Source organism: Dermacentor silvarum, chromosome 1 (assembly GCF_013339745.2).
Source record: "Dermacentor silvarum isolate Dsil-2018 chromosome 1, BIME_Dsil_1.4, whole genome shotgun sequence".
NCBI classification, from domain to species: domain Eukaryota; kingdom Metazoa; phylum Arthropoda; class Arachnida; order Ixodida; family Ixodidae; genus Dermacentor; species Dermacentor silvarum.
In genome coordinates, this window is record NC_051154.1 from 315,441,973 (window position 1) to 315,467,948 (window position 25,976).

General features: G+C 46.8%; 1 protein-coding gene across 1 annotated transcript in view; it reads right to left on the bottom strand.

Annotated features, from left to right (window-relative positions):
• LOC119442435 (uncharacterized) overlaps positions 1-25,685 on the bottom strand; it is a 49,121-nt gene extending 23,436 nt beyond the window's left edge. The window contains exons 1-3 of the mRNA XM_049661667.1: positions 25,680-25,685; positions 15,737-15,939; positions 8,705-8,882 (exon numbers count right to left, since the gene is read on the bottom strand). Of these exons, the coding sequence (XP_049517624.1) occupies positions 8,705-8,882; positions 15,737-15,939; positions 25,680-25,685 (387 nt within the window). The remainder of the gene's footprint in view (positions 1-8,704; positions 8,883-15,736; positions 15,940-25,679) is intronic.
• Positions 25,686-25,976: the final 291 nt, after the last annotated feature.

The window sequence follows — 25,976 nt, forward strand, 5'->3', positions numbered from 1 at the left end:
GAGCGTCAACCTTGCGAAGCTTTATCAAGCTCACGCGAAGAATAAATCACCAGCAGAATGAAGCAGCAGCTCAACATAATAAGTTCCCGCGTGCTCGCAGACTACCAGCGGTATTTTCGCTAGCGCATGTAAACGCCTGCACTTCGCATCAAGATATAAAAATCTATAAATCCCCCCCCCCCCCCCCCCCCTATTGCTTAAGTGCGAGAACATCCAATGCAGTACTTGCTTTGATTTCTGTAGTGAAAAGCAAGCGAGTCACTGCGTTGATTCGTTTGAGTTGGCTGCATGGTGTATTACGCCAAAGGGCAAATTAAAGCATTTCACACCTGTAGCAGTATGTCTGCGTATAGGAGCCGTGCTTGAATTTTTCCAATCTTCCCACTCTACGGTAACACTCAGCGTCATTGACGCCGACTTCAGTGACAACGTCACGGAAACGCACGGGCATGGTATGCGGCTCGCTTGCACGGCACACGTCTGCGAACATATGCCAGCAACTTTCATTGCGTCTTTTCTTTCCTTGTGCCAAAAACGGCAAAGCGCTTGGCCAACGCAAGGCGATCACCTTCAACAACGCACCGCAATTTCAGTTTCAGTTTATTATTCATGGAAGATACATAGCTCGTCACAATTGAGAAATGTCACAATTGAGAAAAAGGCGTGATAGAGCTTACACTGACCCTCTACACGGTCCCGAATCCACCGCCATCTTTGTTCGAGTGCTGTGCATCCTCTAGGTCGTGAAAATAGCGCCTAGTTAAACCCCTCTTACAGAATATTTGACAATCTGTGAACAACGTGTGAAATTTAGAGCGCAGCACACCACAGTATTTGTCTTCCCCTTCTATTGAAATGATGCATCGCGGTGATTCTCTTCCTTAACATCGTGTTGAGCAACAGAATTTAACGACACTCCTACTGCGAGGACACACACAGACCGTGGTCTTTCAATGTTTTCACTCCATGTTGCTAGTCGCTGGTTTCGAACAACGCAAAACCAAATTACCCAACACTGCGGCTGAAAAGAACAGAACGCCATAGGAAATGGGCTATGGCAGTGGGTTGACTTCGCAGCCTACGGTTTTGGGGACGTGTAACCTGCATGGTATACTGCTCTCGCCGTTGAATGTCATCAGAATGCAATACATAAATGTAAAATTTTTGCACAGAATTTTAGGACTCCACTGAAACACAGAAAACGACAGGTACGTTTCAGCATGTTTCAACACATTAAAGGCACGTTTCAGTGACAGACATGTTTCTGTATCGTCCTAAAATTATGCACTAAAAGTCTAAGAGTTATGGATGCCGAACCAACCAGAACCAGCGCTATGCACGTACAGTTGCCATGAAGGCATTTTGCATCCAAACAGCTCTGTAGAAAACGCTTAATAAATTAAACCTACTCTGGGAAACAGTTGCCTGCTAGTTTGTCTCCTAGTGTGACGCAATCAATATACATGTGATAGACATAACAGGGAAAGCCAGAGTGCTAGGCAAAGCAGACACACTTGTTTTGCTCAATGCTCAATCGAGAAGATCGTTATCGACGCTACAACTTCAGAATACGTAATGTTCTTTGTGAACAAAGTTCATATGCCAAAAGTGTTTGCCCATTGCAATTCGCGAAGGCATCATGATGAATTATCATAAATAAACCATTAACCAGTATAAATAACTTAACCAAGTGCCTTGTAGGGTTACGTGCTGATTATCGTGCCATGTTTCGTTGGCGGTGAATGTATATTCGAAAACGCGAAATGCTCTATCTGGCTTTGTCACGTGAAGCACCCTAGAGCGTTCCGATACGCGACTCTGTATTTGGCTGGTTGAAATGGAGCGCTCAAAGCGTGCTTGGCTGGTTCCATACGTGGTATCAAATCTAGTCGGAAGCGCTCACAGCCACTCCGACTCTCTCGATGAGCGGCTCCGAGATTATAGCCTAGATTCGATCACGTCACGCCTGCCAGTTTCGTTTGTAGAGCGGCGAAAGAGCAAGTCACCATTCATTTCGGGTCTGTGCTGCAGTAGCGCTGCAGTCTCGTACTTGCTCATGAACATGCTTTCGTTGCTCTAGGCTTGTTTGGCTCAGGCGCTCTGCCCTGACTATGACGGAGAGCGGGTCCAAATCTGGCTGCTCGGTGGTAGAGCCTGGGAGCGGCCAGCCTAATATATCAGAATAAAATGCAAAATTTATATATATATATATATATATATATATATATATATCGTAAGCTGTTTCAAATTACCTTTGCGTAATGACCTCACCCTGAAAGCATATGACATCGCAAAAGGACAAATACATGTAGGGTTTTCAATGTAACCTATGTCAGCAAGGCCGAAATGAAAGTAATTATCAGCTGGCCTGAAGATTGGACCCTTCATCCAGTGAGCGCCAACTACCGAGAGGTGATAAACACTACTTTCTTATTTTTTCATTACATATTTCTTGATAGGAACACGCGTACATATTTGGAAGCGTTAGCAAGCGTGGCAAGCGCCACTTGCAGCCATGACACCGGCCGGGGAGCGTCTCATAAATAGCAGACGTCACATTATTTACGAGCAGCCAGCTGGCGAATAAATTTGCATGTTTTATCTCGAGGCATTAAAGCGATTCCCAGGGGACAGTTCTCCACAGTATCTCTTACTATCACTTGTAACAATTCGAAAAGACTATTATTTCTTTCTTTTTTTCTTTCTTATTTATTTGGTATGTAAAGGCGTTTATTAGACACCAGCCGTTTGGGCTGTCCGTTGTTTGAAGGTCCGAGTTCTAAGCACGAGCGGCGTTTCTCGAGGAAAGCGCAGGAGGGATCGACCCACTAGAAATGGCTGGAGAGGATGACCCGCTATGGCGCTCGTATTCTTCCTTACAATCACCCCCGGGAGCGAAGAGGGAGCCGTCGGGCGACCTAACAGCTGGTCAGTATGACAGGGTCATAGTAGGGCTGTAGGCGCTCGACGTTGACAGTGTCGCGTCCACGATGGCGCATGTCCGCAGAAGGTTCAATTGGTTCGATCACGTAGTTGACGGGAGATGTGCGTTCGACCATAGGTAGGGGCCCTCATACTTGGGCACTAGTTTGGATGAGATACCAGGCGTAGCGGAAGGAATCGAGAGCCATAGAAGTGTTCCAGGAAGGAAGGTGGGTGCAGAAGTGGTGTCACCGCGTGTGCTCTTCTGCCGCTCTTGGTCATTCGATGTAAAGATCCGTGCGAGATCGCGGCACTCTGCAGCATGTCTTGCCGTGTCAGAAATGGGCGCACATTCAGATGCATCCGGCCGGTACGGTAGAATTTTGTCGATGGTGTACGACGGTTGCCGACCGTAGAGTAAGAAAAAAGGTGAAAAGCCAGTTGTGCTCTGAGTAGCAGTGTTATACGCGTAAGTTACAAATGGCAGAATGACGTCCCAATTAGTGTGGTCGGAGGCGACGTACATAGCAAGCATGTCCCCGAGCGTACGGTTGAAGCGTTCTGTAAGGCCATTGGCTTGGGGGTGGTTCGCCGCAGTTGTGCGATGAACAACGTGGCACTCCTTGAGAATGGCTTCAACTACTTCGGACAGGAAGACACGCCCACGATCACTGCGTAGTTCCTGAGGTGGCCCATGTCGCAGTATGAAGCGTCGAAGCAGGAAGGGGGCAACATCGCGCGCTGTAGCTGCCGGTAGGGCGGCTGTTTCGGCGTAGCGCGTCAGGTGGTCGACGCCCACAATGGCCCAGCGATTTCCAGCGGACCTCAAGGGAAGGGGCCCATACAAATCGATGCCGACGCGTCCAAACGGCCGGGTAGGGCAAGGTAAAGGTTTAAGACCGGCTGGCGAAAGGCGGGGTGATATTTCCGGCGCTGGCAATCGGGACAAGAGCGAACAAACTTGTGAACGTAGCTGTACATCCCGCGCCAGTAATACCGCTGTTGAAGGCGCTGGTAAGTCTTGAAAACTCCGGAGTGTGCACACTGTGGATCAGCATGGAAAGCTGCGCATACTTCGGAACGCAGACTGCGGGGTACCACTAACAACCAGTGGCGCCCGTCGGGGTTATAATTGCGTCGGTGCAGCAGGTTGTCGCGAATGGCAAAATGACGTGCTTGGCGACGCCACGTGCGAGTGCTTGGTTGTGCCGACGAACTAGAAAGCAAGTCTATAAGGGAGGCAATCCAATGGTCCTTGCGTTGCTCAGAAGCGGTGGTGTTAAGGTCGAGCGAAGAAACGATAATCTCAGATAGTGAGGAGCAGGCATTGTGAGGCAAGAGAGAGCGCGAGAGGGCGTCGGCGTCAGAATGCTGGCGTCCATTGCGGTACAGCACCCGGACATCGTAGTCCTGCAGGCGAAGTGCCCATCGAGCAAGACGGCCTGAGGGGTCCTTCAAGGACGACAGCCAACGTAGTGCATGGTGGTCCATGACTACGTCAAATGGACGACCATATAAATAAGGTCGGAACTTAGTCAGAGCCCATATGATGACCAAGTATTCTTTTTCCGTTACAGTGTAATTTGTCTGAGCTTTCGTAAGCGTATGACTTGCATAAGTGACGACATATTCAGGAAACTCTTGATTGCTTTGGGCAAGAACAGCACCGAGGCCGACGCCGCTGGCATCTGTGTGCACCTCAGTAGGAGCTGTCGGGTCGAAGTGGCGCAAAATTGGCGGTGACGTAAGTAGATGCCGGAGCTTCCTGAAAGCTTCATCGGACTGGGATGACCACGAAGTGAGGGGCCCGTTGCGTGACAGAACTTTCGTCAGGGGTGAGATGATGGCGGCGAAATTGCGAATAATGCGTCTGAAGTACGAACACAGACCAATGAAACTGCGCAATTCTTTGACAAACGTTGGCTTAGGGAATTCGGGGACGGCCCGAAGTTTGGCTGGATCTGGGAGTATTCCATCCTTGGATACGACGTAACAGAGGATTGTCAGCTGCCGAGCAGCAAATCGGCACTTCTTTAGGTTTACTTGTAGCCCAGCGTTTGTTAAGCACGTCAAAACACACCGTAGGCGTTGAAGGTGTGTTGTGAAGTCCGGCGCAAAAACAACAACGTCGTCAAGATAGCACAAGCATGTGTGCCAGTTCAAGCCGCGCAGAACTGTGTCCATCATGCGCTCAAAAGTTGCGGGCGCATTACAAAGTCCAAAAGGCATTATGTTAAATTCGTATAAGCCGTCGGGTGTTACAAAAGCTGTCTTTGGCTGATCGTCGCCTCCCATGGGTACTTGCCAGTACCCTGAGCGCAGATCTAGAGACGAAAATAATTCTGCGCCCTGTAGACTGTCAATGGCGTCATCTATGCGAGGGAGAGGGTACACGTCCTTGTGTGTGATCTTGTTGAGGCGCCGGTAGTCGACACAGAACCACACAGAACCATCCTTCTTCGTAACGAGGACGACAGGGGATGCCCATGGACTGTTGGAAGGTCGTATCACCTTGCGGCGAAGCATGTCGTCGACTTGTTCATTGATTACACGACGCTCTGCAGGAGATACACGATACGGTTGTTGCTGCAATGGTGGTTGCGAGCCAGTGTCGATGCGGTGTGTAACAGTGGATGTCCGGCCTATATAGGGAAGGTTGCCCGACATCGAAAGAAGAACGAAATTCTTCTAAGAGGCACAAAAGTTGAGATCGCTGGACCGGCGTAAGGTCATCGGCGATAGAAGAACCGAACACATCACTGGACGGTCCCTCACATGTTGAAAGAGCAGTGAGCGTACTGGAACTAGCACAGCAATGGTCATCGGGGAGGTCTTTAACTTGCACGTCTTCGATCGCTTGTACATGGCCGAGACATTGCCCTCGGAGCAGCATCACAGATTATGGAAACGGGTTGCAAACGAAAATGGTGCTGTAGCCCTGTTTGATGACCACTGTCGCAAAAGGTAGCAGCAGGCCTGTCCGGTTGAGAAAGCGGTCAGATGGAGACAGTAGCGCAACAGCGTCGGAGAGGCCGCTGCAGTACATGGGCACGACCGTTGACGTGTTGGGAGGAACGTGAGTGTCGTCTTGAACAAGTAGCTTCCTCAACAGCGAAGTATTGTCGGTGAGCGGCAAATCCAACAGCGGCGAGAGTTCCCTTTCGGCCCGTGCGCAATGGATAACGGCATTGTGGCGCGAGAGGAAATCCCAGCCAAGGATAACGTCATGAGAACACGAGGGGAGGATGATGAATTCTATGGCGTACAGAAGGTCGTCAATAACAACACGAGCAGTGCAAGCCGCTAAGGGGTGGATATGCTGAGCACTGGCTGTGCGGAGGGACAGTTCAGAAAGCGGCGTCGTGACTTTCCGAAGTAGGCGGCAAAGCTAAGCGTCCATAACACATACGGCGGCTCCAGTGTCCACGAGTGCAGATGCGCGAACACCGTCAATAAACAGTTCGATCACGTTTGAAGGACTGCGTTGAGGACTTTCACGTTTCGACGGCGCCGCAGCCCATGCCTCTTGGACTGTGACGATTAGTTTTCCTCGTCCCGAGTTACGGGACGCGGTCGCATCGGCGACAGTGAGCGACGGCGTGGAGACGGTGAACGGCGGGTAGCTGGCATCGGACGCAGAGTCGGTGGCATAGCCGAATGGGGGTCGGAATATGGAGGTTGAACTGGCTTGTCACGGCTGATGCGTCGCTAGGCGGCGGAACGCGATTACAACGAGCGATGAGACCGGCATGGCCGCACGCAAAGCATATCGGCCGGTTGTCGGAAGTACGCCACCGGTTCGCTGGGGTAGGTCCCATCCAGGTAAGAGGTCGCGTAGTACAGGGCGGCTGCTGGTATGACGGCATGGCGGGCTGCGGTCGGGGCCTAGCCGTGACGTTGGCATAACCGAGAGGCACACGCGGGGAGAGTGGTTGAGTCCACGCGACGACTTCAGCGTAGCTGAGTGGTGCAGCCGTCGGGACCTGTTGGGGCGTCGCGACGACATCAGCGTAGCTTAGTGAAGCGGCCGCAGGAAGATGTTGATGCTGGTCTGGCAAGACCTCGGCGATTTCCTGCTCGATCACGCGATGGAGCGAGGGCATAACATTCGTTGCGGGCTGTTGCACATGGGGTGGCTGAGTGAAGGTTAGCAAGGAGAGCTGGCGTGCAACTTCCTCCCGAACGAACGCTTTCATTTCTGTAAGCAGTGTGGACTGGTCGGAGATGGTGGTCAAACCAGCAATGTTTTCGTCACGCGATGAAGGGCGACGTGTCAACGAGCGCTGCCTTCGTAGCTCCTCGTAGCTTTGGCAGAGAGTAACGATGTCTGACACGGACTGAGGATTTTTCGCAAGTAGCATGTGCAACGCATCGTCTTCGATCCCTTTACTAACATTTCGTATGTTGTCGGATTCCGACATCGTCGCGTTGACTCTTTTGCACAAGTCCAGAACATCTTCAATGTAGCTGGTAAATGATTCACCCGGCTGCTGTGCACGTTCGCGCAAACGCGATTCTGCTCGCAGCTTGCGCACCGCAGGGCGACCAAGCACCGCCACCAATGAAGTCTTGAACAAGGACCACGTCGGAAAATCGGTCTCATGGTTGCTGTTCCTGAGACTGGTTACACCCGCGAGATAGAAGATCACATTGCTGAGCTTATCGGGGTCGTCCTATTTGTTGTGAGCGCTTACTCTCTCATACGTTGTCAGCCAGTCCTCCACATCGGTTTCGTCCGCGCCGCTGAAGATGGCAGGGTCCCTGTGGCGAGGCACACCAGAGCACATGACATACTGAGAAGGCGCTTCCTGGGATAGGGTAGGTGGCACTTGCTGGGATGCGTCTTCGGGCATGGTAGAGCGTAGGGTACGGGATCGAAGCTCCAGGATTTACGCTGTAGGCAGAAGCACTCTCCACCACTTGTAAAGCCGTTTATTAGACACCAGCCGTTTCGGCTGTCCGCTGTTTGAAGGTCCGAGCTCTCAGCACGAGCGGCGTTCCTCGAGGAAAGCGCAGGAGGGATCGACCCACTAGAAATGGCTGGAGAGCGTGACCCGCTATGGCGTTTGTATTCTTCCTTACAGGTAGCAAGTTATATTAGTATATACAGTGGTTTGTAAAGCTTCTTATCTAAAGCACCTTTTGTGTAATATGTGGAATGACGCAAAAAGAGCAATAACGAAGAAAGACGGACAGGAAAGAAAAATGCGGAAAAGTGCCGATGTGTTCATCTGATTCTCGCCGGCAGCAATCCTCATTCGCCAAGCAGGTGCTAGGAGCACCATATTGCCACCCCGCAGCAAGTCCATTAGCTTCACTACAGCACACATTACTTCGCTAGTGGAAGTAAGTCAATGTACACACGTTCAGAGAGGTCCGGTCTTGCTGGAGGAATTCATTTTATTCACACTTGTATGCGAAGCTAATTTCGTTTAAATGTAATGCACTGTACCGTTTATTCTGTCATCACTAACACTCATAGAGAATGATACTTCGTCTTCTTCTTTGCCCTGTCCTTCGTTCTTCTCGTTCATGAAGTCTGTCTTGCTCCTTTTATGATCGTTACACGCCCCCCCCCCCCTCACCCCTGATCGTCAACCCTCCTGGGTTGGTAACGCAACACGTTGCTGACAGATGCCATCTCAGTCGCGTTTTGTGGTACACTGTACCACATTGGTTTCAAGACTCCTTGTTGGCTGGCTGTCTTCAGCGCAATATAGGGACCCGTGAAAGGAGCTTTTAAGCCTTGGAAACCTCTTCGAACGAAAATAAAATCACCTACTTTGGTGTCAGGTGCCTTTGTGGAGTGAGCACGGTCGTAGTCACGCTTCATGGCAACCTTATATTTCTCGTTCTCTTCTACCGATTTCTTGCGTTCTCGGAGGGTTACCACGTTTGTAAGACCAAGGAGGTGGTCAGCTGGAAGCCACTTCGATTTCCCATGGTAAGCGAAATATGGACTGTACCACAAAGCAGTTGTACGAGGGTGTTTATGGTGATTACGCACCTTGAAATTCCGGATAGATTGTGATAAACAGCTTGATATCTCTTATCGCTCTCTCAGCCAACCCGTTGGCTTCAGGAGGATAGGGTGCAGCAAAACGAAGTTGTATATTTAGTTGTTCAGTTCATTGTTTGAAACGCTCGCTTCTAAAAGCAGGGCGATTGTCAGCCACAATCACTTTGACATTTCTGAACATTTCGCGACTGAGTAGCGATATGACGCTGTTAGCATCTTCTTTTCTTGCCCTACACGCAACCATTCTCGTGCATTCGTCGATGGCCAAAAGAAATGCTTGTGTAGTTGTCACTCCCTCCCCTTTTTTCTTGAGCTCTGCGTAATCAAGGCGCACAGATTCAAAAGGCTTGCTTGAATACTTTGTTAGGATCATTGCACTTCGGCGAGGCTTGAATTTTGCTTTGCTGATTTGCAGTGAGGCTGATTTGGGATCGGTGACAAGTTGTGATACATTCGGATATATCCTGCTTCATTGTGCTTCAGAAGAACATTTGCTTGATTTTCCAGTATGTCCTCCAGAAACCGTCGTGGTCACCAGAATCTGGGGAGTCGGGGTAAATCTGCAAGATGCTTGCGACGCTCGTGTCTTCCCCCTTTTACGATCGTTACATGTAATTAACATTCTTAGCGAATTTCATTCATTTCGCGGTTTGGCCGTTTTTGCGCCCCTCTCGTCTCTCACGCCAACTTGGGTCACGGGGTAGTCTATGGTCTAATGGGTAGAACATCGGGCGGCTGTGCTGAGGGAACTAGGTTTGAAACCAATCGTTGGACCGAATTTGGTAACTGAGTATGTGACGCTGTGTGTGTGCCGCTCTTCAATGAACCTCTTTCCCACCGACTTGGGTCACAGCGTATGTGCCACTGAGTGTGTTCCATATTACGATGAACCTTTTTGACGCCAACTTAGATCACTGGGTTTGTGCCACTCTTCAATCACAAATGCCTTTAAGATTTCTCTGGTGTTGGACGTAATCGAACCCGATTCATATGTATGCAGACAATCTTGTCTGAATGTATATTCAGACACGCCCCACGCGTCGACTCCTCTAGATATTACAGCGTTTCCAGAGGGAAGCGTCAAAGAGCGGTTCGGCTGCAGTACATGCCTTATATATGGCGTGTTTTCACGGTTGCAGTACGGTCTATTGCTACAGTGCTTCAATGATAATCACATTAATGTTGATAGTCAATGCGAGATGGTTTGTCTCGGAGTTCTTTCCTTTCACTGTGATTTTTTTTCTTATTCTCACGAGTGTTTATTCCACTTATGGCTTTGCAAAAAAAAAAAAAAACGTGTCGCGTACTAGGTACGATCGCCATTGTCTTTTTAAACCAGCAATTTGAAAATATACACTTTATCGATTCATGCTCACGCAATACATATACTTAGCTTTAATTTTAAGGCTCACTTTGAGTTCAAAGAAAGGAGCTGGCTTGCCAACACTCTTCAAGTCATCCAGATGGGTTGAACATGCGATGCAGCTGGTTAGCTCTGTCATACCATAAGCTGGAACAGGAAACGTACTCGTCAACAGCGATCCAGCGAATTCGCATGCAATACATTGTTCCGGTTATCGCTGTTTTAGTGTGATCTGCGTTGGTTCATTTTTTTCGTCAGCACATTTAGGATAAGCATCCTCTGGATGCTTGACAAATCCCTTTATTGAAAGTTTTTTGCGTACTACTAAAGTTACCTGCAGTGCTGATTGTTTTATGCATTTCTTTCCGTTCTTTCATGCGGAAAATAAATCCACAGTCATCGTTGCACAAACGAACAAAATTAGATTTCTACGTTTTAGAAATCTGTGTGACCTTCGGATCGGTCAGACGACATTTTATATGACTTGGGGTGCGTAGCAGTTGCTACAGCAGAATATCCGTCAGACGTGCTCAAACACAGCGAAGCAGTAGAATGTGCTTGCGCAAAAATGCCACAATGTTCTCGGTTTGCTTGATTGACGTTTTAGTGCATGGATTTATATGTAGCGTCATTGCTTGCAGTGCCTTGTTTTCTCTAGATAAATGAATATTTATTGGTAAGAAATTAAATGATCCCGGTAGTTTGCTCAGCGGTTAGCATATGTCAGAGTTCTGGGCTCTACGAGCTGCACAGGCTCGTTTCCAAGCCTTGTGGCGCTTTCAGTAAAAAAACAGGTTTTATTTTTCTTGGACATAACTGATGTATTCGATTGCATTTTTAAAATAAAATAAAAACTAGCACTCATGTTTGTAGACCCCAATTTCTACTGAGGTAACCCACCACCTCTATCAGCAGCTTGCACGGCTGCTCATGCTATCAGCCGCATCCCTTTGCATTCATAAAGCTACGTATACTAACCTACTTTAGTTAGATTTAAAGCTCCTTAAGAGACGTGTGGTGTCAAAAGACAGATGAAATGGGCACCTTCTGCAGTGATCGCCAAATGTTCTGTTCCCGCAACTGGGTTCATACAGATGATTTTGCACTTTTACTGATCAATGCAGACGATGTTGATTCTGTGTTTTCAGTGTATTACATTCTTCAAACAGTAGATTAGTCTATAAAGCTTTATACTTGCAAGAGAAGGGGATAATTACGCGACATTCTGCTGGTATCTCGTAGAAGACGAATTATCATAGAAGCAGTTTGGGTCGCGGTGCGCAGACGCATAATCATGCGGCTATTTTCATATTTCGCGCGTTTTCTTTATAACGCGCAAAATATAATTACGCGAGACATAGCACACTGTAAACAACTGAGTCGGGTGTTTTAAAACACAATTATCACTTTTCTATGAGAATTCGCGCCTCAATTCCGTAATTGAAAAGTTCGTAAATTTTTCTCAGCTAGTTATGGATAGTTGAATTATGAAAAAAAAATCCACCTGGTGCGGTATGTCACTGCTGACAGAATATCATTGGTTGCGCCTTCATGTATTCTATATTTTATTTTTATGAGCTTGGCTAAGTTTGGCTGGGACACCCTGTATACCAGCATACCCAGTACGTGAGAAATTCCCTTCGGTATTCCCCATGCTCCCGATTCCGTCTGACATCTCTACCCCTCATGCGTAGTATGTTTTGTTGTCAAACTTCTATAGTAAGTATGTGAAAATAAAGGCGTGTGCTAACACGCTTTCCTTGTTTTATGTGTGGATTTCATGCTTCGCATAGTGACAACCTGTCAAAGACAATTCTGTCCCAAATGGGGAAAGCGCGTGCGCATTTGAGCGGACGCGCAAGAATGCGCATACATGCAGGCACCATAGAATAGCTAAGAACACTGACGTCAAAGCCCCCGTCAAAGAGAAGATCATCAATCGAATCCCGACATACCTTGTGCTAATTCCTTCAAGCCGAGCTTCCTGCGGACGCTCTTGAGTACGGATGGGCTCACTGCGCCGCCACCAACTAAAAGTTTTTTCAGGCTACTCGTGTCGAAGTCCCCATATTGGGACCACTGATCAAGTTGGCGGATGAATGCGGGGTACATCGCAATTGTTGTCGGCTGTTAAGTAGAAAAAAATGCAGTGCATAGAGAAATGGGATAAACTGATTCGTGTGGGTTTAGTGCGATTTGGCTTATTGTTGCGGCTTTCTTTAATAAAAAAGTTGAAAAGCGTGTTTATTCTTCTTTCCCTTCCAGCGGCGACAGCGAAGTATGTTGACACAAAAGCGTTGAGTAGTACTTGCTCCTCCGAGCTATATTTGCTCGTTTTCATGTTAAGATGTCCATCACGTAACTACGCAACGTCCACGTAACTTCCACGTATCTTCTTTTACGAGAAAGTTCACATTGCTGGTTGACAAAGGAGTAAATGTAACCTTTCCTCCTCTGTTTTTTCTTTCCTTATTTCAAAGCTTACTGAGTCAAAGAAAGTTAGAAGAATTATTATTAAGCTTGGATAACTTATTGACATGAAAACCAAGTATGGTACATGATCCGCGTATGTTTCTTTGTTATTAAAAATACCATAGGGAAGATGTCGTCTTATTTGATTGTGTACCGTGTCACACTACGAAAACAACTTAACGTGCCTAAGAGGTCACTCAGGAAATGTATTCGGCTATGAGTAAAAAATGTGCTTATTTCTTCGTCAATAAACTTGTGTTGTTCCAGGGAACCTTCGTAGCAATGCGACATCTCTATAGTTCCTTGGATGGCTACTCCATCCTCCGTGAGGCATTTATCGCTTACAGGTTTTTTATGGGTAAGTACAAACGTCTATAACTGCGCAATTCACTGAGATTAAAGTTAATCCTCTTTAACGTGGCCTGGCCCCACAACAGTTGCGCATCCTGTGTTCAATGAAAAGAAGTTCTCGATCTCTGAGTATGGTGTTTGAGTGGCAAAGAGGCAAGTGGTGCAACTCGAAAGATGTTTAATATTGATACCCGTACTGACTTGTCCATATTACGCCGTAGTTACCTTGTGTCTCTCTATGGCGGATAACGTTGAACCAATGTCGAATAAGTCAAGAATAATCACTTTTCTGCCAAGTCCGAGATAGCAAAAGAGAGCCCAGAAGGCGCCGATGTGCATAATTGTAGCTGTGCAGATCAAGGAATCTCCCATCTCAAATACGGGGTTGAGATACCTGTGAACAATACAGAAATAAAGCTGATAAATATTGTCCCCCTTATTACGTATGTACCAAGCTTCTAAACGTTGAGAATAAGATGTCGAATGATCGGACTCTAGCCTATGGTTAAATGGCGAGAGCGATAAGAGGGCTTTCAGTTGAACTCGGCGTGCCAAGCGGTACTCAGCGAGTTAGCGCCTACAGTAATTATTTTTTCGATCCTTAGAAAAAAAAACTTGTAATCAAGCACCTATACAATGAGTACCGTTACTTGGGTTTGACCGGCTAAACAAAGAAAAAAATACATAAAACGCGGCATTTTGCCGTATGCAGGTATACATGTCCGTGAAGCTGCCGCGTCGAATTTCACGTAGAAGTTTATTGCTCAACATTTTTGCTTAAGTCAATGCGCCTTACAGTAGCTAGGTTGGCAGGTAGGGCCCTGTCACGCATCGTTACGGGCCACTTGAATAAAAAAGAAATACGTGCCGATGGTCGGAAATACGTACCTTAGGCCTTCCAGTGCAACAGTCCGACACTCTAAGATTTAGACCACAATCTCACGCCCACTTTCTCGTCTGAACGTCATCGAGCCCTCTGAGGCAATTGCATAGAACTTGCGATAGCCCTTGCGCACGAGAGTACCAAGCGCGGCGCTGCAGTTTCTATCAGGCTAAATACACATGAATGAAACGCGCAATATTACACAGTAACCGTACCACTGCAGTTTGCGTACTTCATAGGAAATTGTGGCTTATAAAAGTGAGAGCGTACCAGTTTCTCCCATTCTTTCCTCGTGGGAGATGGTGCTTGGAGACGCTGTTTAAACAGCGCCACGTTCGGTATCAGTCCACATTCGGGAGTACTTTTCACGTAGCAGTCAGCGTTACGTAGGCGTTGTGCGACAGTATAGCGCTTTCAGGACCAGTCCAGATTGAAACGAAACAAGATGGAACGTCTTGCAGGACCTAAATAAAGATTGTCCAGTCCAGTACAGGGTCGCCATGCTGTCTACGTCACCACCGTCGTCGTCTTGCAGTTGTGTCATACAAACGGTGGCATCACACGCACAATTGACAACTGTTCGCCTTACAGAAACTTTTTTAAGGGTAAACATTCTAGGACTACTTCCCTCGGAAATCAGTCCGTCAATCGGTCTGTCTGTAACGCGTGACACGATGCGCTCCATAGGTATACATGGGTTCAAGAAGGCTGATTCTTGGGCTAGTTGGTACGGTTTCCTCATATTGGCTAAGCCTATAGCGCAATTAAAAAAAGACAGGGACGTGACAGAGACACAGGACAACGCTAACTTTCAAGTTGAAAGTCCTATTCCTCATGACATGATTCCTCCTATTCCTCATGACTATTCCTCATGACATCTATTAATTGTGATTACGCCTAAGTAATTTCATCGTCATTAATCCTATTATTATTATTTTAATCTTTCTTACTCTTAATACTTCAGTACTTACTATATATAGTGATAATTATAAATCACAGTAGTCATACGCAGTCATAAGGCATTCTCATATAAGTATGCCCCCATAAAACCCCATGTATACTCTCATATTGGCTAAGCCTATAGCGCAATTCAAAAAAGACAGGGACGTGACAGAGACACAGGACAACGCTAACTTTCAAGTTGAAAGTTAGCGTTGTTGCAGTTGTAGATTCTATGGCAGTCGGGCAAGGTAGAATGACGTCAGGGATCGAAGTGCACCGACCTTGTGCTATCTAGGAGGCATTGGACAAGCATCTGAACGCGCTCGCTTGTCCGCGAGGAGTTCATAACTCGAAAGACCGCTCAGCGGCGTTCAATTGGACCTGTTAATGCTTTCGCATTCACAATTAACTCATAAGAAATGCAGAGGTGTCCTCGGATTTTTTTTTTCGACCACCAGAAATTTGGCTGGAAAAGCTGCTACGCGTCATTGTTGGCGTAAAAGGGCCGCGTCGCCAACACATTGGTTCCCACGCCTCAATCTATGTTGTTAACGGTACGTCGGATATCAATTCACTCGGCAATGAACCACTGAAGCACTATTGTGCAACATTCAATGGGGTGCTTTGCAAAGCCAATGTCAGCCCCGAAATCGTGTAGGAGTCCTAGCCGCTTTAACTTTTCTTTTGCCTTAACACCATTTGCACGGTACAAATAATCCTACTTATATTATATTTAAATATGTACCAATTTCCTTTTAGAAAGAAAGAAAACTTCAAATCTTACCTATACGATATCACTTGGGCTATGAGGTTCCGGTGGGTCAGCTGCACGCCTTTTGGCAAGCCCGTGGTGCCACTCGAGTATACAATGCACAGTGTCGTGTCGGGACGCTGGTTCAAACAAATTTTGTAGTCTCCGAGATCGGTTTCTTTCAATTCCGAAAGACTGTGTGCTTCTTCGCATGTGCCGTTGACAACAATTATGTGCTGCAATTGTGATATTTGTGAAACAGTTTTGCACATCACATCACAGAAAGAAAACATGAATGCTTGTTGTTATTCGCAATGCACACGGACTACAGGTGGCGCGCGAGGCGATCCATGATGGCGGACCGAGAGAGTATCAAAGTAGGCGACTGCGCGTCCGTGTCGTAGCACGCCGGGCTTTTTCTCATCCTTCTAGTCGCACGCCGAGTGTATTCTTATTTTTCAGAGTTTATTCTCATCGGCTGCGGAATGCCGCTGCATAACTAGAAGCGTGCATAACAAGAAGTGCGTGCGTGCTTGCTATTGTACGGCGAATGACGCCTTTAACCTTACTGAGGGATGTATATGCGACGCGAAGCGTATCTAAAACTAACGCTATGGCTGGAGTGCATATTTTCGGTTTAATCCAGAGAAAGTATACCGATCTTGTTTTGAAATCAATCAAAAAAGGTCAGTGCAAGCAAATATGCCACAGAGGTAGCGATCGGCGCGAAGCTCCGAACCTAGTTGCGCTCGAAAACCAGACACCTGTAGAGCCATTTGGCTCTACAAATAATCAACTGTTGCGGGAGCGTTTGGGCAGCCTTATTTACAAATATTCAGCTGTAGCGGTAGCGTTCGGACGTCGTAAGGCATAGGCGAGAACTTGTTAGCTTGTCTTTTCGTGCCGCATTGAACGTGCCGTTCACGTAAGCTACAACTACCACATCGTAAAAGTGTAATGTTTATGCCTTCGTGAACAACGTCAACGATTAGCATTCTGCTAACCGATGTTGCTCGAGACGAAGTGTTCGCGACGAAGTGTTCGCAACAAACTTTCTTTGGCGGAGTCGCAGGCTTGCCGATACGGAGCTTCACCGCCGACTTCTCTTTAAGATACGCGTCCAGCGGAAACAAATGAAGGCTTGTCTCATCCTTCACCGCTCAGCTGGTGCACTGAGGCACGCAACACATATTTTTTCTTCCATGGCGTATGCAGAAGCTGTTAATAAAACAGAAACGCGCCCGTACATAGAGAGCAACACGGTAACACTGTGCCATTGACTGTGCGGATACTCTTTGAAATATTTCTCTCGCTGGCCACTACGCGGCGCGACCGTCTGTGTGCATTGCGAATAGGCATTAGGTTATGGTTGGCTGTTCAGAGAGCGTCAAGTATATGCCAGACCCTGATCAAAGGCGTCGAGACGTCAAAAAGGGGCGCTGTGGTTAAAAAATTTGTTTTGGCTGGCGCCATACTAGAAGGAGCACATTGCAGAGTGCATCCTGCTTTGACATCGTCCTATTAATTATAGACATTTATTGTATTTCCTACCAGTGAATCCAAGGCTTTCTTATTCAGTTTTGTAATATAGATGCTATGCGAGTCTGTGTGCAACTGGAACGCGTGAAAGAGCTCTTTCCGGTGAAATTTTACTGTACTAGAAATATAACACATGCCGTGTGAGCACGGTTTCCAGTTCGTGCCTCGTCCTTCTCTTTTGCGATAGTAACTCTATGGACTTCAAACAATGTAATATATTATACAGATATTTCACATTGCGATATTGTTAACATGCAAACTCGAAATGATAATCAGCATACTACGTGCAATATCACCATGCTGTAACGGGCCAGGCTAGGTGAAATATAGGTGCTGCTTCTTATAACTAAGTTATGTTGTTTGTAGAAAGGTGTCAGGCGAATTGTGTCCCACTTCTTATAACTAAGTTATGGTATTTGTAGAAAGGTGTCAGGCGAATTGTGTCCCACGTCTTTTATTAAGACGTCATTTTAATGGAAGAGACCACCAGCCGGTTCGCTGCTTGCGATGTTGTCGATAGGCCCGGATCTCTCTCGCATACGCGGGCAGCATATGAAGGCCCAACATCGTCATAATTAACGTGGCGGAGACGGCTCGTCTTATATTAAATGATTTTTGGAAGCAAAAATGAAAGAGAGTGGTTCAAACTTCAACCATTTCCAATAGAAACATGTGAATAGGTTTACATAGCACAGCTTAGCGTCATATTTCCTTGTGCAATAACACACAAAACTTGTATGAAATTGTTGTAAGAAAGCACCGCGATGATATATTGATTTTTTTGCTGTCCCAACTTGAGATGGCGGCTGGTCTTGCTGAGCAGAAAACATGGGCCACTGGGTATGCTACCGAATACGCAACTTGCTACTGGCTGCCGTTTAGCCTAGCAGACAAATTGGGTCACTGGGTTTGTGTTACTGGGTATAGACCTTTTCACAAACTGACGTTTGAGTAGCGCCATTGCCCGACACGGGCGACGTCTAGCGTCAGAACATGTTTGCCGCCATTATGGACTGTGAGCCTTGCGAGAGCAGGCCGGCCGCACTTTGGCTGTGTGATCTTCGCCGCACATTATTTCGGTTGTTTTCTTCCGCTTCGCTTGTCTTGTGCCGCTTGACTTGTTACATGTTTCACGTGCTCGCCTGAGCGCTCAGTGTGGTGTGCCATGGCAACAGCATGCCCAGCCAGTGGATGTGGTGTTTCGTCGTCGGTAGCGGCGGCAGCCGCGTCGTTTTCGTCGAGACCTGGCGTGCGAATCAGCGGTATTGGTAATCATTGTTATTGCTGGGCACATGTGACTGTATCGTCAATTGAATCTGATCACCACTACGTTTCGCGGTTGAGGGTTTCCTCATTTAGCGAAAGCAGGCGCGAACGTAGCTGTCGGGCAATGCTTAGAACCAGGTGCCGGCGGCCCGACGACGCGTGTCAGTGGTTGGTAGATATGTGGTGGTTACTCCATACGCTTCCGACGCAACTCAACAACTCAATCATGCAAAATTTATTGGATCTGGTGCACTGCAGGGTGCTTATCACCAAATCTCAAAGCATAAGCGTGGAGCTCGAGCCGCGCGGTACCTGCAGCGAACCGTCGCGCGACAGTGATCACAGATGCCAACGCAACTAGCTGATACAGCCCAGGGGCAGTATTCTGTCAGAGCCCAATTAGTGGACTGTCTATTTCGGCTTTCGCTGATTGGCTGCTGCTTCACGTGCAGGAAGAAGACTGGCTGGCACCTTCCTGCACGTCAAGTAGCAGCCAATCAGTGATAGCCGAAATGGACAGTCCACTAATTGGACTCTAACAGAATACCGCTCCTGGTGCTAGATTTTGTAATTACCTTTATGGGCAGGGCCGCGCAGGGTACGTGTGAACGCAGAGACAATATTTTCGTGGACACAGGGGCTGCATAGATCTTTCAAGGACAGGATTTTTCCAGATCGTTGAGAAGTGTATTTACCGACTAGCTCTCACAGAGTGCTTCAATTTGTCTTATACCGGTGTCACACGGCCACTTTTGATAGCGATCGAGCCCGATCTTCGGAATTTTCAACCGCGATTGGCTCCCTTCCGCAGATAGAGCAAAGAAGCCAATCGCCACCAAGAAATTTGACCCAGATCGGGATCGATCACGATCAAAAGTGCACCATGTGATCCCCGTATAAGGCACTGGAATGAAGTCGTGTTTGAAAGAATAACAAATGTAGCTTGTGCCACTTCATACGAGAAAATATTGCAGCGAAGAGCTGAAATTTCTCGCAACCTATAATGAAATGTGCCGAAAACCGTTTACCAAAATGCGTTATTTACCTGATGTGTGCATTGGTTCTTATTAGACTGAAATGCTAAGTCCTCAAGTGATGCAGGAAACTGGCGAAGCGTAAACATACCACATCGGCAGTGGTCTCGCGGAGTGCTGTGTTGTGGACACACTATACTCCCCAAAATCGTTATTTTCCGCTGGTAGTTTGTGCACCCATAAACAGCACAGTACTGGCCTGTGGCCTTTTGATGAGTATATGTCATTATTTACGAGCGTAAGTCATTGGAGAAAAATAAACTGAAACATCGAAGGAAAGCTACCACTCCGGAACACAAGCGCAAGGCAAGCTCACAGTCCAGAACAAACACACAACACTGACACATACTCTCGCCGCCAGACCGTCGGTAGCGCCTTCGTGAAAACGTCTATACGTGGCCATTCTTGTCTAGTCTCCCATAATGAACGTGCCAAGGTGACACAAGGGGCACGTAGCCCAAGGTCTGTTAACGTGATAGCGCCCCATTCTCAACAGACTGGACTTTGTGTTATTGTGATTTGGAGTCGACTTTGAGTTTTAATGTTTGTAGGTTAATTTTTCTTTTCATATCTCTATGCGAAAACGGGTAGCCGGCACCAATTAAAGGCGACAGCATGTGACAATGTGTACACACGTGCCGCTCTTATCAAACCTTTTTCACTGCGACACGGGCCACTATAAAGGCGGGACTGGGTAGGTACCACTGTTCGAAGAAACTCTTTGACGCCGATTTGGAGTGCTGCGTACGCGCCACTCGCTCTGTGCTGGTCTCTAATTAACCTCTTTGTTGCCAACTTCGATAACTGGGTGTGCCACTGGGAATGAGCCGCTGCACAACAACGAAAAAGGACCCTTGAATTTCTACAATGGGAGCAGAATCAAACCAATGTCACGAGGGTTCCTCAAGGGCAGTGACACGACGCATTAGTAGCCTGCACCACAAATGCACGGGGCATGTGAAGCTTTTCAATGAACGCCTTTCATGCCAACGCTTTAGCGTGCTGCGCCATAAATGCATTGGGTATGTTCCTCTTTTCAATGAACCTCTCGCCCCCTTGGGTCAATGTGCGGCGAGCGAGGCGACAATCATTCTCAGCATTCGCAGGCATCGGGGCGCCACGCTTCTAGTCTCGGAGGCAGTTCCACTAGATGGCGCAGCAAGAAACGCGAGAGACGAGCTCGGTAGCCGCACGACGCGTTTATCAGCATTCGCACGCACCGGCGCATCGTGCATTTTTGAAGCCATGCGCAGGCTTCGCGGAGGCGGCACTGGATGGCGCCGAGTGTTAATAGGGAAGCGGCAAAGAGGAGTCCCGCTGCAGTACGCGCCTCACACGTGACTACTTTCGACGGTGGCAATATATATCGTGTCGCTATATTGATTCAATGCTAACGCGTTACCGTCGACCATCATCATTATATTGGTTCTGCCGAGATTTTTTTTCTTCTTTTCTAAAGCATTCTACAAAATGTGCCAAAAAATGCTCCGCGACAATGTTTGCTATTTTCTTATTTCCGCATTGGTTTTAAACTTCTGGCCTGGGATGAAAGTTTTGTTCTTTACCTTGCTCAGTATGTCTCTGACGATGACGCTTGCTCACAATGTAGAGCTGTATATTGAGGTGCATCACAAGGCTTAGTTACTGGCCTTTTATGGCCTATACGCTGACGAGGGCGCAATGTTCAAGAACATAGCTTCTGATAATATTCTAGCCTCTCTACATTCGTATATCAACGCTGTTGCCCTGAGGGTGTAGGAAATGTTTTACGGGCTTTGATGTCAATGAATATGAGTTCATGCAATCGTGTTTAGGGCAAAGCGCACCATCTGTTTACCGACTAAATAACGTGGCACCAGAATGTATGTCTTGTATGGTGATTAAGTCGTGCAAATTAAACCTAATTTCACTAGAAATAATCATGTTGTTTCTCAGGTAAACATTAGGCAGATATCAGCCTGGTTGGGCACAGTTGAATTAAAGAGAACAAAAACTGCAATCAAAATTTATTTTAAAACCCCACGTTTCCGGCTCCGTCTTAAGGGGCGAGATTGCGTGAGGCGTAGTAGTGCCTATATGCGCTTTTGGCGCTTTGACAGGCGCGCGGATAGGCGCGCGCACACACTTTTCGTAGACCTCAGCGAGCGTAAACGGCGGGAAGTGTTCCTGGCGAACGATTGATGTTAGCCGTCATCTTCTGAACGTGCCAGGATTCTAAAAAAGCCGTCGCCGGCGCTTTTTTTAAATTGATAGCCATGATTTTTGTTTCAAAAGGAAAGCACGGACAACACCCGCCACACGTGTATTTGAATCCTATTTGTCGTCAAGTATGTCTATAAGTTTAAATGCCTCAGCGCAATTTTTGTGCCCCCACCTACCTGGAATGCCCATGCCACAAATGTTTTTCATATGCTTTCGCATATTGTTAGAATCATTTTTCGCAGAACGCATCTTCTCCATTTATAAACAAACTAAATTTATAATACGTTTTTTAATTCGTCAGTGTGCTATTGTTTTTTTTGTCTGATGCAGAACCACTGCGTCTAACATTGAAAATAATGTTTATTTTGCACAGGAAAATGCTGCACGCAATATCCGAGGTACGATATGATCCTTCTAAAACGCACATTTGCGAACACTTGCGAATTGTACCTGTAAGGGATCTGCTTTATCACCGTTTCGCATGTTCTCACAAAACGACCACTCTCAAAAAATTATTCTTTATTTTTCAAACAGTGTAACGCTTGTAGCTCGAAAAACCCTTCATTTAACTACCAACCCTTAGCCTTTTGAATTGCCTCGGTGCAGGACGAATTAAGAAACCGCTATGTTAGGATACACATTGCCCAAATTCATCAATAACTCTATATCTGCAAAATCATGTGTGTCCGTACAAGACGCTGATGCTGTCTGGACGTGTTGCAGGTGTATAATTTAGTCTTTTTTCATAAAGTATGCATTTCTGTGCATGATGTACAATTACCTGGTACGTTGAAAATGTATAGTTTTTTGTTTTTGTTTCGTGTTTTACCAGTTTATGCGAAACATATCCTGCTTTCTCAAAAATGTATAAGATATATTTGCTGAAAAAAGGGGTGATGAGGCTTGCCTGGTAGTGCTACGACACTGCTTTTCTGTCGCCACCCTCAGTTTTTGTACAAACTGGCAATACATTGAATAGAATCGAAATTAAATCGAGAAGATGTGTTGAACTGGGCTCCGTTTCATCATTATGTTTTCTTAGCATTTGTGATGTAGTCGCAGAAGAAGCACAAAATCATGACGTGTGAAACGACCTCTGGTTGCGTCTGTTAAATAAATGCTTCTTGATTGACACTGGAAATAGCCACATGGCCTGAAATTTATTCATCTCTGGTGAAACAGGCTGTGTCAAAGGTAACAGAATCGTATAAACCGTTAAATACATCTATACCTAAAGGTCTCACTCATCAGTAATTACTCAACATGCGGCTACAAGCCGAAGCAAAGTGCGGGCATCCACCTGATAGCACCTGAGTTCAAAATAGCTTACCTCTACAGACGAAATACCCTCGCAAACTTGCCTCATTTCTTTAATTTCTTCTAATTGGCAGAAAACAAATTTCGGGTTTGCATCGGCGAGTTGGTAATGCATTTCTCCTGAAAAGCAAAACAAAAGAAAGAAGCTGTTAGGAGCCACAATGTGCGAAGTAATTTTTTTGACATTGGTTCGTCCTCTGTGCTTGACGTCAACATTAAATTGAAACAGAAGACCATAACAATATCCACGTGGTACTGAGGCTTGATATTTTGGAAGGAAGTACAGTAAAAACTTTCTCTGCCTAGATATTTCAACGTAGCTCGTAGCGAGTACGTAGACTGCGTGAGCATTGAACTACACCTACATTTCTTTTATTTCAGGTGCAGGCACTTTCGACTCACACGTGTCAGCACAAGAAAAATCACAGCAGTGTTTCGCTCCTTTCAAAGTGTTCTAGTCCAAATACAACACGAAACTGTGTAATGAAGTACAAAAGTTCGTTATTTACGTGCCTGACTTTCGGAAGTCAAATAATATTGCCATAAAACCAACAGAACGCAAAAGAAAGAAAGAAAAAACACGCCGGCTGTGGTCGTTTAATTATGCGAAAGTAATTGTTAGTAAATGCTTCTTCATTTTAGCAATGTCACCGTGTATTCTAATTGCACATTTAGTACTCCGAGATGGCTATGCACCTTTGCGCTTCACCTGTTCCCTCGTCAATTCACTGTGGCTATGCAGGAAAGAGACAAGACCACAGCCAAAGTGCCGGGCATGTCATTACACGCGCCCGGCTTCCGAGGTCTCATGAAGCTTTCCCTGCTGTAGTCATTGTTACGTTTCAGAATAGCGCGACACCTTCTAGAAGTGAGTTCTGCTCCCAGAGATCGCTGTTTGCCGTCACATAATTATAATTTTACAGCGAAGCTCTCTATGGCTAGGTTCCGTGTATTGTTCGTGTCCGACAACATATCTGCGTGTGAAAGAACTGTATGCATGTGCCAAATGAAGTTACCTCCGAAATACCGTATTTATTCGAATCTAGGCTAGCCTCAATTCATGACCGCACCAAGCCGAATATGGAAGATTGTAAATTGAATAAAAGGGTTTTAGAATACTATGCTGAGCAAAAAAAGAAAAAGGTAGAGAGAAGATTGCGGGGGGGGGGGGGGGCATTCGGCTTTGAAAACAATTTCACCGGCGATTACGATGCACCTTAATGCGAAATTTAAGTGCATACGTGTTTTCATTTCACGATATATTGGCTGGCGCGGACAATCTGTCTCGTGCAGCACGTTGTAAATGGAGCGAAGTGTGGCGCGACTGCCTCGATAATCGGGATATTGCTAGAGGAAGCGCGTGGCTGACGCGTGAGCGCGATTCACAGCAGCCACCGCAAACACACCTCCGCTCATGCAGCGATTTGTTTTCATATGTCTGACGCATGATACTCTGGCGCTATCTCGTAGCTATCGTCGCCGCAGAGCCTGTCTTGTACGTCATTACGCTTTTCTTCTCACGCTTTCGCCATACCCTCCTTCTCGGCTTCCCTCCTCTCTTGGCTACCACCGTCTTTCATCCCCGCTGCGCGTTCGCTCTTTCATCCTTCGCTGTGCCCGTTCGCTCGGTTACGGGAGACGCTCGCCGCAGGAACAGGCGCCTAAGAGCTGCGCTCTAAAAGAACATACAACATTGTCTATAGATGGCGCGCTTTTGAAATACTTGCATTATAGGATCAGTCTGAATTTCGTCCCAGGCCTCCACAATTTAGTTCACTACATGACTAAGCGAAATAGATGCGTCGAAGGAATGTCAAACTAGACAGGCGCCTGAAGCTAATCGGAGAGACGTCTCGAACGTTTCCGACCTCCTTCGCCTGTGTGATCTGTCTCATCATAAACATATTCCAGTTTCTTTTTGTGTACAGATAAAATAGGCAACATCATTTTACACCTCGTGACATCGACGTTTCTGTGATTAGCAGTGTCTGGCCGTACCAGCCAAATCACATCCTCTAATATAATCCAATCACAAGCTTAGACTATTTTTAAAACTCTCAGTGCCACTGATGTACCGGTACGTTTCCATGTTTTTGTCCCGCCATGTTCCTTTTGACAGACAATGAACTTTATTGAGGTCTTGAGGGACTAGCCGGCGGAGACCAGTTGGGGTCTCCGGCTCGCCGCTGGCGGCTCCCATGTCGGAATCGGGAGGCCAAGCCTCTCCGCTCTTTCGCCGTCCCTCTGGACGGCCGTGTACTGGATTGACGTGTTTTTTATTAGTTATGAATGTGAGGACCACAATAAGAGAGGCTTTGCCATTATCCGCGTCATTTTTTTACATTTGTACACAACCAAAAATAAACCGTTGCGTTCGTTTCAGCACCATCATCATCATCAGCCTATTTTTTATGGCCACTACAGGACGAAGGCCTCTCCCTGCGATCGCCAATTACCCCTGTCTTGCGCTAGCTGATTCGAACTTGCGCCTGCAAATTTCATAACTTCATCAACCCACCTAGCTTTCTGCCATCCTCGACTGCGCTTTTCTTTGTACACATTCTGTAACTCTAATGGTCCACCGGTTATGCATCCTACGCATTGCATGGCCTGCTCACCTCCATATTTATAAGCATTTTATATTATCCGATAAAGAAAACGACGTTGGGGGGTGCGTCACCTCCCGAAAATCCCGGCACTGAAAGGGTTAAAGAGAAGTATCCGCCCTCATTCCAGAAAATATGGTAAATACGCACACGGGACGCCATTCCACGAGTCTTAACAATCTTCAATGAGTGCAACTTCCACCGTTTTTCAGTTACTTTTATCTTTGGCGGCCGTTAAACTGTCCCTAGTAGCACCGTTAAAAAAGTTAAGTTTTTCTTCGGCATGCAATAATCGCACAAGCCCCGTGT